Here is a 13,936-nt window from a genome sequence, read left to right on the forward strand (position 1 = left end):
GAAGTTCTCATAAAGAACTTTGCATGAAGAAAAAGTTTAAGTGTATAATTTATCTTGATTCTTAAAATTAATCTCCATGTTGCTTTTCTTGGTTAAGAAGTGAAACCCTGAGGTACTACAACTGTGAATAATTCAGCAATCCATTCAATAAATGTGTGTTAAATTCCTGATATGTCACAGGCTATGTGCAAGGTACTGGGAATACCGTGGTGAAACATAAAAGGCAAGGACCCAGCGCTATGCTTTTTTGCCTTATGTATGAGCTATGAGGCCATCAATGATTCAACCCATCTTTCAACTCTAAGATCGATCAGTCTTCTGGCCACACATTGCTGGGGCCAGGACAGAGAATGTGTGGCAGCTAGGCAGACAGCATACAGAGGAGCAGTGGGGAGGAAGGGCAGGCATTTTGGAGTCTATGCTGATATGGAAAGCAAAGCCACCCTTGCAGTACAGTTGATAGACTTTAATATTAAAATAAACTTTGGGCAATTGCAAACATAACAACAGAGTTGTCTGCTTTGGTACAAAGACATGTCACCCCAGCTATACAGCATTGTATGAAAAAAGTGTTGTGTCAGGCTGACTCAAGATCAGCAGAACATGAACAGTAGAGGGAAACCATCTGAAGTGGTTCCAGACAAAGACAGTTTTCCTAATTCCATTGATGAAATTCACCAATACCCAATAAGGGAAGATTGGAAATTCACATCAGAACCTGCTGTACATAATTTGTAGTTTGCTCTATGTAATTATACTCAAGTAAATTATAGAGGAATCTGTATATGTTCTCCTTTCATAGTACAAATTAAATCATTTTAACGAATCCCTTTTTTAAAATTAAAAGTCATGTATTAAAGACCCACCAAAATGAAAACTCCACAAGCAGGGACTGCAACTCATCATGCTCACTGCTCTGTCCCCGGAACAGTGTGTAGCTCATCGTATTTTCTGGCCGCCCAGGCCTTTTGCGTACTCTTCCTATGCTTAGGAAAGGTCTCATCTTACAAATCCTACCTCCCCAAAGTGGAAGCCAGAAAACAAATTTCCCAGCCTCCTTTACAGCTAAGATAGAGGCATGTGACCCAGGATCCACCAGCCAGCTGCACCCGCAAGGGACTTCTACTCAGAAGTGAACACAAAGAAGCAAGCTTTACCCCAAATCTAATTTTTCTAGCAAAGGTGGAGACTGAAGCATCAGTCTTTCTCCTCCAGTAAGGTTTCCCTGAATATCGCCCATCCTTGAGGGCAGTCGGGTTTAGACCTTCTCTAGGTCTACTTTTCATTGTACTTACCCATGCTGTTATTATGATTATCATCTTTAATTAGGTTCTAATCTGCTGTGATAGTTAGGGTAATCCTAGCTGCTCTCACAAACCAAAAATATATGGTGGATCAATCACAGAAGAAGTTTCCCTTTCCTGATCACATAAAGTTAACATGGTACCTGGGTTCAGCCAACAGCCTCCTGGCAGGAGGTAATTCACAGATCCAGGCATCTTCCATCGTGCAGCTTTGCCATCTGTACCACGTGGCTTCCAAGGGTGCCATGCCCATCTGAACCGGGCCAGAGGCAAAGGGCCTGAAGAACCACATGCTGGGGGTTTTATGAGCTAGCCTCTGAAGCTATGCTTATCACTTCTGTTCACATTCTATTGTTCAGAGCTCAGCCATGTGGCTACACCTAACTGGCAAACACAGTCTAGCTTCCCGTAGCTTCTTCCAGTTAAGAGCACACGGACACTAGAAAATTATGACAAAGTGCCGTATCTAACTTTCTATCTTCTCTCTTGCTTCCATCCTCCTCGACTGGGAAAAAGGATGACAGTAAGAAGGCTAATCATACAGTAACACTGTAAATCACAGACAGCTGTAGCTCTGATCTGGATTCCCTTTTCTTGGCTCTTCTGTGCTTTTTGCTAAACATTTCTCTTGGGGTGCGGGGAAGGCACACATTCATTGGATAGTTATTTCTGAATGCTTTGCCCAAAACTGCTTTTATCTCCAAGCTCCCCATGTGTCACTCTGAAAGGGAAAGTGCTTAGCATGCAGCCTGGGCGCCACATGTGTTCTGACGCGCTGGCACGTGGATGAGTTAGGAGGTTCCAAATCATTGCCTCTTGGCCTCCCCCAGGCTAATATAGGAAACATCTTTTTTTCGCCCCTGCCTCTCCTGGACCTAGGTGCCTTATCAGCGGCCAGGGAAAGCTGGGAATACGACTCGGGAGCCAGGGACCTCCAGAGCCCGGACTTGCAGAGTCAGTCAGCCCTACAGAAGCTTCTTGAGTATGGGGGAAGCTCTTTGCATCAGCAGGCTGCTGCTTTCCACAAGCTGCTCACACAGTCCCCGCGTTTTGGCAACTCTGTAGGAGGAAGCTATCTAGAGCTGGCCAACACGGTGAGTCCTTTCTGGTTCAGAGAACACATCTTTAGGCCTGTGTGTATGCCAATACAAAATTTGAATTTTGAGCTCCAGGGGACATATCGGGTATTGTCTTTTTTATTGAGCTAAATGTTGTACCATTCCCAGCCTTGCCAATAATGTTAAGGGCTCCAAATACTTAAGATTGGTGACTTCACTCTCACTATTGAGAGCAGAGTGGTCGCCTAAAAAATGTTTTAAGTCTGTATGTTGTACAGATTTAATTACTAGAATATCCACAATGGCTTCACCACAGAATATTTTCTGGGACCAGACATTACAAGTCAATAGGATATAATTCTTTGTGTTCCCTAATTTGGGCTTTACTCGTTTGAAAAGCAAACAAGAAAATATTTCATTGAAAGTTTGATCATTGTTTCTGCTTGTACTTTAAAAACATATTCTGTTGAAAACTATGGAACAGCTTAGAATTCCATTATGCTTAGTTTAAACTTTTTTACCTCAGGATGAATTAGTACCGTGATGACCTTTGGGTGAAAAGCTGTTGTCTTCCCTTTTAAGCTAGAGCTGGGGAACGAGGTGGGTTGGCTGATGACCCGGGCCATGTTGGGGTGACGTGCAGACAGTTTATAAATTAGGGTTGCTATCTAGCCACTGTGTGAAAGGTCCGTAAACCTACCTTGCTTTTTGAAACTGACGTTTGAAACCAGAGGTGGTATAAGCATCTTGACAACTTCATTTACGTCTATTTACAATCTGCTTTGAGGTAGACTAGTGGTTTTCAGACTTTTTGTGTTTGAGGCATATTTTCTAATTCTGACATTTTTGGTGACGTGTTGGAAGGCACTAACGATCCTAAATACACAGCAAAAATTACAGTACAATCATCAGAGAAATCCCAATTAAAAGACATTCTGCAAAATACTTGACCAGTACTCTGTGAAATTGTCAAGGATATCGAAAGTAAGGAAAGTCTGAGAAAGAGAAACTCACAGCTAAAAGGATCCTAAGAAGATCTGACAACTTCTTATTTGTGGTACCCTGACTGGGACATCAGGTAAAAACTAAGGAAACCTGGATAAATTATGGATTTTAGTTAATAATAATTATCAGTATTGATTCATTAATTGTGACACTGTATCATAATCATGTAAGATATTCATAATAGGGGAAATTGGGCGTGAAGTATGTGAGAACTCTCTGTCCCATCTTTGCAACTTTTCTAAAAAATTTTTAAATATATTAAAAACATACACACACACAATCACTACTATGGTGTAACTATGTCTCATAAAACCTGTAAAAGAACCCATAGTTATTGCACTGTTTGCCACTTGGTCACCCTTCAAGGACATTCTTGCTCAGTTTGAGTAGAACTATTAACTCTCCTAATCTCATCTTCCTGTGTGCCCAGGAGACTAGGCAAGTAGCAGGAAATAAGTCATCTTTCTCTGTCATGGGCCTGGATTTAGGCTCTGCTTTTACAAATAATTTGCAGCAAGTTGAACTTTACTCTTTACTGTATCAGCTCAGCCTTTTTCAAGACAGACACTGATGTGGCAGTATGGGTTATAGCAAGAATCTATGTTACAGACTGATCAAAATTTAGTGGCCCCCGCTCTGAAGGGTTCAGGGCTTGAGGCCCACCAGTTTTCTTCAGCAGACCTACTGGTGAAAACAGCAGGAGTTGGCTGTTTCCTACCTCTGCTTGACTTCTTGATTCTTAACCTTTCCAGTAACTGCTTGGATTTTGTTCTGTTCTCCCTTCAATCCTGGTCAGCCCCTGGGCTTCCCACAGCCAGGTTCTCTTTTTGTATTATTGGTGAAGTTTTGGAACTGATGGAACCCTGCCTGTGATGACCTTTGCAGAGGCCAGTTTGAGAAACATTCCCCTTACATGTTGAGCACCCAGCCCATGCAGGAGTGTTCACTTTATTAAAAGTCATGACCGGGCTTCCCTGATGGCGTGGTGGTTGAGAGTCCGCCTGCCGATGCAGGGGACGTGGGTTCATGCCCCGGTCCGGGAAGATCCCACATGCCGCATAGCGGCTAGGCCCGTGAGCCATGGCTGATGAGCCTGCGCATCCGGAGCCTGTGCTCTGCAACGGGAGAGGCCACAACAGTGAGAGGCCCGCATACCGCAAAAAAAAAAAAAAAAAAGTCATGACCTGGGAATTCCCTGGCAGTCTAGTGGTTAGGACTCCACATTCTCACTGCGGAGAGCCCTGGTTCAATCCCTGGTCAGGGAACTAAAATCCCACAAGCCACACAGTACAGCCAAAAAAATAAATAAAAGTCATGACTCATATACTTACATTTGGCACACTTTTCTGTATATATGTTCTTGATGAAAATAATCAATAAACAACCTAAAATAGTAATAGAAAAGTGTTTTATTTGAACCCAGCTGAGGACTATAGCTCAGAAGACAGCCTCTCAGATAGCTCCGAGGAACTGCCCTGGAGAAGCATGGTTTTCAGCGCAGTTTTATATCTTGTCAGAACAAAGAACATTAAACAAGTCAGGGATACATTCCTTCAAGATTAAAAAAAAAACAGATCAGCACGTACATAGCAAGTCAGCATGGTCTTGGCAGCTGGGAAGGGTGTCTTATCATTGAGGGGGTACTAGCGTTGGCGTCCCAGAAAGGGAGGCATTTAATCTTTATTTCTAACATAAACATTCTTTGCTTCTGGCCCTTTTCTTTATTAATTAAAGCAGATGTACAGTATGTTTGATAGGCCACAAACAGGGTATTTTAGTTAGCATAAAATTCAGGTTAACTCATGTATAAGCCAGAATGACTTCTCCACAACTCAAAATGTGAAAATCTTTTTTATCAGTGTTATATGTCTATAAAAGCTTATAATGAACACATAATCAATGGTGGTGACCTATTCAGTAGTATTCATTAGAATACGTTGAATAAGTTTTTTTTTTTAAGTTATAACTCCACGAGTGAAGAAATAAAGTTGTACATTCTCACTTAAGGTGATCCTTGGTGAGAACCAGACCAAAATGCAAATGCAGGGACTTGCAATCTATGACGGTGATTATATTCTTTATTTTCTCACTGAATTGAAAATGCACAATTTTAAAAATATATTTTATTGAAATATACATGATTTACAATGTTTTAATTTCTGCTGTACAGCTAAGTGATTCAGTTATACATATACATGCATTCTTTTTTATATTCTTTTCCATTATGGTTTATCACAGGATGTTGAATATAGTTCCCTGTGCTACACAGTAGGACCTTGTTGTTTATCCATCCTATATATACTAGTTTGCAACTGCTACCCCAGAACTTCCCCTCCATCCCTCCCCCATCCCCCCACCCCTTGGCAACCACAAGTCTGTTCTCTATGTCTGTGAGTCTGTTTCTGTTTCGTAGATATGTTCATTTTTGTTGTATTTTAGATTCCATATATAGGTGATATCATATGATACTGGTCTTCCTTTTTCTGACTTACTTCACTTAGTATGATAATCTCTAGTTGCATCCATGTTGGTGCAAGTGGCATTATTTTAACGGCTGAGTAATACTCCATTGTGTGTATATACTACATCTTTATTCATTCATCTGTCAATGAACATTTAGGTTGCTTCCATGTCTTGGCTATTGTAAATCGGGCTGCTATGAACATTGGGGTGCATGTATCTTTTAGAATTAGAGTTTTCATCCTTTCTGGATATATGCCCAGGAGTGAGATTACTGGATCATATGGCAACTCTATTTTTAGTTTTTTAAGGAACCCCCATACTGTTTTCCATAGTGGCTATACCATTTTACATTCCCACCAACAATGTAGGAGGGTTCCCTTTTCTCCACACCCTCTCTACCATTTGTTACTTGTAGACATTTTAGTGATGGCCATTCTGACCGGTGTGAGGTGATACCTCATTGTAGTTTTGATTTGCATTTTTCTAATAATGAGCAGCTTTGAGCATCTTTTCATGTGCCTTTTGACTATCTGTATGTCTTCTTTGGAGAAATCTCTGTTTAAGTCTTCTGCCCATTTTTCAGTTGGGTTGTTTTTTTGTTGTTGTTATTGAGTTGCATGAACGGTTCGTATATTTTGGAAATTAAGCCCTTGTCGGTTACATTATTTGCAAATATTTTCTCCCAGTCCATAAGTTGTCTTTTTGTTTTGTTTATGGTTTCCGTACAAAAGCTTATAAGTTTGATTAGAGCCCATTTGTTTATTTTTACTTTTATGTCTGTGGCCTTGGGAGACTGACCAAGTCTCAGAGAATGTTTTGTCTATGTTTTTTTTAGGATTTTTATGGTGTCATGTCTTATGTTTAAGTCTTTAAGCCATTTTGAGTTTATTTTTGTGTATGGTGTGAGAGTGTGTTCTAACTTCATTGGTTTACAAGCAGCTGTCCAGCTTTCCCACTACTACTTGCTGAAGAGACTGTCTTTTCTCCTTTGTATGTTCTTGCCTCCCTTGTCAAAGATTAATTGTCCAGGGGCTTCCCTGGTGGCGCAGTGGTTGAGAGTCCGCCTGCCGATGCAGGGAACACGGGTTCATGCCCCGGTCTGGGAGGATCCCACAGGGCGCAGAGCGGCTGGGCCTGTAAGCCATGGCCACTGAGCCTACACGTCCAGAGCCTGTGCTCCGCAACGGGAGAGGTCACAACAGTGAGAAACCCACGTAATGCAAAAAAAAAAAAAAAAAAATTAATTGTCCATAGGTGTGTGGGCTTATTTCTGGGCTCTCTATTCTTTTCCATTGATCCATATGTCTGTTTTTGTGCCAGTACCACACTGTTTTGATTACTGTAGCTTTGTAGTACTGTCTGAGGTCTGGGAGAGTTATGCCCCCTACTTTGTTCTTTTTCCTCAGGATTGCTTTGTCAATTCTGGGTCTTTTATGTTTCCATATAAATTTTAGGATTATTTGTTCTAGTTCTGTGAAAAATGTCATAGGTAATTTGATGGGATCGCATTAAATCTGTATATTGCTTTGGGTAATATGGCCATTTTAACAATATTTATTCTTCCAATCCAAGAGCATGGGATATCTTTACATTTCTTTGAATAATCTTCAGTTTCCTTTATTAATGTTTTGTAGTTCTCAGCATACAAATCTTTCACCTCTTTGGTCAGGTTTAGTCCTAAGTATTTTATTTTTTTGATGTGATTTTAAAACAAATAGTTTGTTTACATTCCCTTCTGATATTTCATTGTTAGTGGAAAATACACAACTTAAAAATATGATTTAAACTGATAGACCCTTGATAACTCCTTGGACCCTGTGGTAAAGGGACTTTTGAACCCCAATTCTTCATCCTTTCCTATATCTTCACTGTTTGTCATGTGACTTTGGTGTCTTCCTGTCAAATATGTGAGAAATAATAAAAGATTGTTGTTTTAACTATTGTGTTTAGGGTGGTTTGTTTCATGGCAATAGTTGACTCAGGGTCTGCTCACAGTGGTCCATGGAGCCCAGATTGAGAAATACCCCTTATAAGTGGCCAAAGAAAGCAAATAGCCTCTCTAAAGTGCACACTTGGGCAATCCCTTCACTTATAAAACCATATTAAAAGTAATTTATGTTCCTTCTAGAACAAATCCTGAACTAATACAATTAGATTCTGGGGTTTGGGTTTTTTTTTTTTTTTAAAGTAGCTACTAAGAGCAAAAGGCATTTTATTGGTGCCCAGTTAGGAGACAAGAAGCACACACTAATTCACACAGGGAAAGTTTAACATAAAAAGTGATTAACTAGTAGCAGGGGATTACCTACTGAGGAGTCAGGAAAATCTAGTGAATACAGGAATAGTACACATGAAGAGCAGTCACTTCCTCTAAAACTGAGTCAAGTACCCAAGGAAGGAATATATTTGGAAGAGGGCCTCCCTTCACCCAGGGCTGGGATTCAGACCCCCTTGACAAGGAGTGGCTGGTACCCACTGGACGGCAGAGAAATTCCCTGAGATGCCGTGGGCCAGGGTTGGCAGCAGGAAGCCAGCTCTCTGGAGTGTCGGCCCAGCTGGCTGGGATGCCACCCACTGGCGCATCACTGAGAAAGTGCCCACAGAGGAATTCACTGGGAGGCTGCCTACCAGAGTGGTAGCAAAACCCACCAAGAGGTGCCCTAAATGGTGGCACTGAAACATACTGGGGATGAGTGCCACTGCATGTCCTGTGCTACTGGCCTTGGGAAGAGTCCCGAAGAACCAGCATTCCCTTTCTCCCCCAGTGGCGCTCCAGTGCCTCTGCTGACGGGACAAATGTCCATCTTCAGGATCATAAAGCAGGGCAAGGAAAGATGGGTTTGGAGATGAGAGAGGTAAACTGATAACTGGCACAGGCATTTTTAACATTGAGAAGCTTCTGATAGCATCCTACACAAGATTTACCTTTCTAAGCATCCCTTCTTTTCTTCTACTACCAAATACCTGTCTTCTTCTCCTTCTGCCAGACACAGTGCCTATTATGACTTTGAGGCTTAACACACTGTTTAAAATGCAAAGGCAACAAGATGATGTTGTGCATAGAAACTTGTGCCAATTAGAGTTTTATCTGAGAAGCAGAATGGCTAACCATGATATAGAATAAAGGATCTACAGAAACAGACTCACAGACATAGAGAATAGACTTGTGATTGCCAAGGGAGAGGAGTGGTGGTGGAAGGATGGATTGGGAGTTTGGGATTAGCAGATGCAAACTATTATATATAGGATGGATAAACAACAAGGTCCTACTGTATAGCACAGGGAACTATATTCAATATCCTGAGATAAACCAGAATGGAAAAGAATATGAAAAAGAATATATATATGTATAACTGAATCACTTTGCTGTACAGCAGAAATTAATGCAACATTGTAAATCAACTATAGTTCAATTAAAAAAAAGAATAAAGGATCTATGGTGAAGCAATCTATGCAGGCTGTTGTTCTGCGTCTGTGTTGAGTCTAAAGTTACTCTAGGTCTATCAGATCAGCAGATAAGAAGGAAAGCTGGATGTAGAGGACAGCAGGACAAGTGCGAATGCATGAACACAAATTGAGACCCCATGAGGACAAACTGGAACCCACTTCTATCTCTGAACCATGTCCAACCCTGATGCTGTGGATGACCCACAGGAGAACTGGCACCCATTATCAGGGAACCACACACACATCTAGCCCGGGACTCAGAGAAGCTGAAGGAGGTGGCCTTGGGAAGTTGGAGTTGCTACAAGTCTGATTCACCAAGGAGGAAAGCAGCAGATTGGCAACAACTTTCAGAGCATAAATAGTATGACTTCTTCACTGCCACCTCTGGCCTTCACATGGAGTGTCTCTCATGTCCAGACAGAACCATACAGGAAACAGAACTCTGGGAAACATAGTTCCAGCTTAGCTAAGTTGACTTAGCACCACAGAGCAGCAGAGAAACTGCCAGTGCAATCTGTACTGTATTCCTAAAACTATCAGCAAAACAAAATGAAACACTTTGGTTTAGTAGAGAAGAGATGCAGTGGAAAGGATATACTGCCTGTTTGCTGATGGATTTTCTCTCCAAAGATTTGTATTTCAGAGAAGAGTGCAAGTATAAATTATAATGTTATAGATTCTAAGTAGTGACATATTTAAGTATTATAAAGCATAAAACACAGCTGAAGTTTTATTTTCTAGCTACAACCCTGATAAATTACTGAACAAAGTATCAGTTTCTTCATAGATTCTTGCAGTCCTGCTACTTGGTTTTTTAAGTATTTATTACCAGGTTTATTAATTTGTGTTAAGAAAAATATTGATAATTCATTGATAATGATTAATTATGACTGATTATACTAGAAAAGAAGTCATGTACAAGATATAAAGTATTTGATTTACAATAGCCAGGACATGGAAGCAACTTAAGTGTCCGTCGACAGATGAATGGATAAAGAAGATGTGGCACATATATACAATGGAATATTACTCAGCCATAAAAAGAAACTAAATTGAGTTATTTGTAGTGAGGTGGATGGACCTAGAGACTGTCATACAGAGTGAAGTAAGTCAGAAAGAGAAAAACAAATACCGTATGCTAACACATATATATGGAATCTAAAAAAAAAAAAAAAAAGGTTCTGAAGAACCTAGGGGCAGCACAGGAATAAAGATGCAGACATAGAGAATGGACTTGAGGACACGGGGAGAGGGAAGGGTAAGCTGGGACGAAGTGAGAGAGAGACATGGACATATATACACTACCAAATGTAAAATAGGTAGCTAGTGGGAAGCAGTCGCATAGCATAGGGAGATCAGCTTGGTGCTTTGTGACCACCTAGAGGGGTGGGATAGGGAGGGTGGGAGGGAGACGTAAGAGGGAGGGGATATGGGGATATACGCATATATATATAGCTGATTTACTTTGTTATACAGCAGAAACTAACACACCACTGTAAAGCAATTATATTCCAATAAAGATGTTAAAAAAAGATACAACAGGATTATTATATTTGAAAAAAAATAAAAATAAAAGCTGCCTTGGGGATCATGTGAACTCAAAGTAAAGCTCAACTTTTAGATGAAACAGAAAAGCTATAAAGTATTTGAACCAATATAAAAAGCTGATGAAAAGTTAAAGTCGTCATTTGTCTCCCCATGTCTTCACCAATTTTTTTATGTATCCCTTATTTGCTTTTAATATAAGGAACTTTCCATTTCTTCTTTGGTAGTATTAATTACTGTGATGCTAATGATCCTAATATAATGCTGTGATCATTACGGTACTTGCCAAACTTGGGATTCCCATATTGAAACCTTTGGTCAAGAGGATGTGTCCTGTCTTTGTGGTCAGAGCAAGGCTGATTGTTCTGTCAGCACCCTCTTCTGGACATTGTTCAGAATCAATGAACAGGAAATTCTTAAGCATAGGGCATGCTTATCAACTTTGGGATTTTCAGGAAATTAAGACAGTACAAATGAAATATTGGATTTTTTTTTTTGAAATATTGGATTTTTGAGAGTAGCTACGGATAGGTCTAGAATATAGGGTTGATAAAAAAATTTCTTCAGAATCTTGAATTGTCACTTCCAAATGATTGAAACTGAATTTCAAAATAAATCATCAAGGAGTTTGAAAATTCTTAAAGAGTTGTCAAAAATTTGGAAATGGAAGATTACTGGTTACCCTTTCAAAGTCATATTAGAGCTCCTTACAAGTCATCTGAGCCTACAGGAGATGTAACCTCGTTTGGCTTACCGTTTATGAATGGAGGGTAGCAGAATATACCACCCCAAATATGACTACAGGAGTTCAGTGCATGCCACTCTAAAATATGTCATTTTGGCGTTTTGATTATTTTGAGCTGCTGGCACTTGGAAAACCATAAATACAGGGAGAGGCTTTCTCTGAATTCCCCTTATCTGCCTAAAGACTGATCCTTCAGAAGGAACTCAGATGTCATAGATCCCCTTCCAGGAGTTTCATCAACCAGGGAAGATTGACTTCTTTCAAAGGAGAGGAGAATAGAAGTCAACACCACACCCTCACAGACTTTGTCACAGATGATCACACCTCCCACCTATTCTTCTAAGGGCCCATTCATCTTTCCTAAAAATCATTTACTCTCCCCTAAGAGTCTTACATTCCCCAACCCTTTCCCTATTAAGATGGTATTTAATCCTGCATTCTAAGCCACCTTGGGTAGGTACTCTCCCACCCCCCCCACCCCCCCCACCCCCCCCCACCCCCCCCCACCCCCCCCCCCCCCCCCCCCCGCCACCCGCACCGCCGCCCCGCTGGGTTTCTCTCAGGTACACATGAGGTATACATATTAGTAAACTCGTTTATTTTTCTCTTGTTAATCTTTTATCATAGAGTCTCAGCTAGGAATTTAGGGGGTAGAGGGAAAATTGTTTTCCTCCCCTACACTGTTAGATAGGGTCCAGACTCTTCAAATGTGGATGTTAATTTGCAGAAGGTTGATAAATTATCAGTGGTTTTGATAGAGATACAAATTATTTTTGTTGGCAGAAAGGATAACCTTTTGTTAACAGACAACTGTTACATTTTACTTGCCCTGGTGAGACATTAACCGGTTTTGTGACTGCCATCTTATTCCGGCATTCTTTTTCTTCTCCCCCTTCTGTGAATCAGCTTTATTCTTCTGGGTCCCTCAATGAATTAAATAAATCTTAAGAAAAATGCTTACCCTATATTTATATGAAAGTCCTGTTTTTCCTTTTATGAAAATTATACTTCAACACTGTGTTCTTTTTCTGTTTGCTTACTGCTAGTGAAAATAGAGAAGTAGATAGGAGTTAACAAATGAAGCACTTTACAAGGGTCGTTTCTGTGTAAATTACCTCGTTACCCGTAGATTAGGCAGGCCCAGCAGTCTCTTACTGACTCTCCCTTTCTCATTTATTTTATAGGACTTTAGATCCTTTCATTCTTCTTTGTCTTCCATCCTCACCTCCACACACAGCAACCTCACCTCCTTTCTTTGAAAAAAATCCCCCCACATGGCCCTACCCCCATGTCTTAGGTCCTGAAGCTGGTACTTCCTGTAAAGGAATAGAAAGAAATATAGGGTCCTGTAAGTTCTTTATCTCCAAAGAAATTCATTACATCCCCAGGGCAACTAGGAACTGGTAGCATCAAGCTCTGCCGGGTTTTATAAACAAGTCACCTTGGTTCAATCCTTGGTCAGTATGAAGGAGAGTATGGGTGTATATGCAAAGCTATCATTTTAGCTCACACTTCTGTTAAGTATGCAGCATGAAAGCATAAGGAAGTTGCCCCCCTACCCCCTGCAACAAAAGGGATGAGAAAGGAAGATTTCTCTGGATATTTATTTGCCTTGTGGGAGATTTCCACAATTGTACAGAGATGATTTATTATGGTGTATTCTAATTCTTCACAAAGATTGAGTTATTAAAAGTCTTCACAAATAATTTTTAATCTCTAAGATACTCGGCAGTCATAAATTTGAGATTAAGCTCTAACATCATATTGAAATGATAATACTCTTTTGGAGAAGAACTTTAAATTTGACAAAGGTCTTTATTTATGAAAATGAAGATGCTGTTTAAGGATTGTTGCTGTTACTATTATTGCTATTAATATTATAAAACCTGCAGATGCAGGGTCTGTGGTTTACGTTCTGGGTTTTTTTCTGGAGAGCCTCTCTGTTCTTGGTTAGAGGAATCTGAGCTTACTCTTACTTTTTTCCCACTCCTCTTAGCTTAGCTTCTGTTTCCTCCATGTCTTTGTCACAAATGGAAGAACTGACTAACATATATAATGGCCTGAGGAATCCCTTTCTTCCTCACCTATAGTCTGTTCAGACTGTGAAGAGATAATATGACCCTCTTTTTACCAACAAGTTATCATCAACAAGGCATACAAAAAGCAGGCACACCACCCTTCAGAAGCTTTTTTTAAATTTTTTTTTAATTTTTTTATTTTTATTTTTATTTTTTTTTTGCCGTTCGCGGGCCTCTCACTCTTGTGGCCTCTCCCGCTGCGGAGCACAGGCTCCGGACGCGCAGGCTCAGCGGCCATGGCTCACGGGCCCAGCCGCTCCGCGGCATGTGGGATCCTCCCAGACTGGGGCA

General features: G+C 40.5%; 1 protein-coding gene across 4 annotated transcripts in view; it reads left to right on the forward strand.

Annotated features, from left to right (window-relative positions):
- The window catches only part of MCC (MCC regulator of WNT signaling pathway), a gene marked incomplete at its 5' end in the record, with an annotated part of 462,921 nt that overhangs the window by 135,114 nt on the left and 313,871 nt on the right, over positions 1-13,936 (forward strand). For all 4 annotated transcript variants that reach the window (XM_079916632.1, XM_079916633.1, XM_079916631.1 and 1 more), the window contains one exon: positions 2,184-2,398. In XM_079916632.1, coding sequence (XP_079772758.1) covers positions 2,184-2,398 — 215 coding nt within the window. The remainder of the gene's footprint in view (positions 1-2,183; positions 2,399-13,936) is intronic.

The sequence above is a fragment of the Stenella coeruleoalba genome, assembly GCF_951394435.1.
Source record: "Stenella coeruleoalba genome assembly, chromosome: 3".
NCBI lineage: Eukaryota > Metazoa > Chordata > Mammalia > Artiodactyla > Delphinidae > Stenella > Stenella coeruleoalba.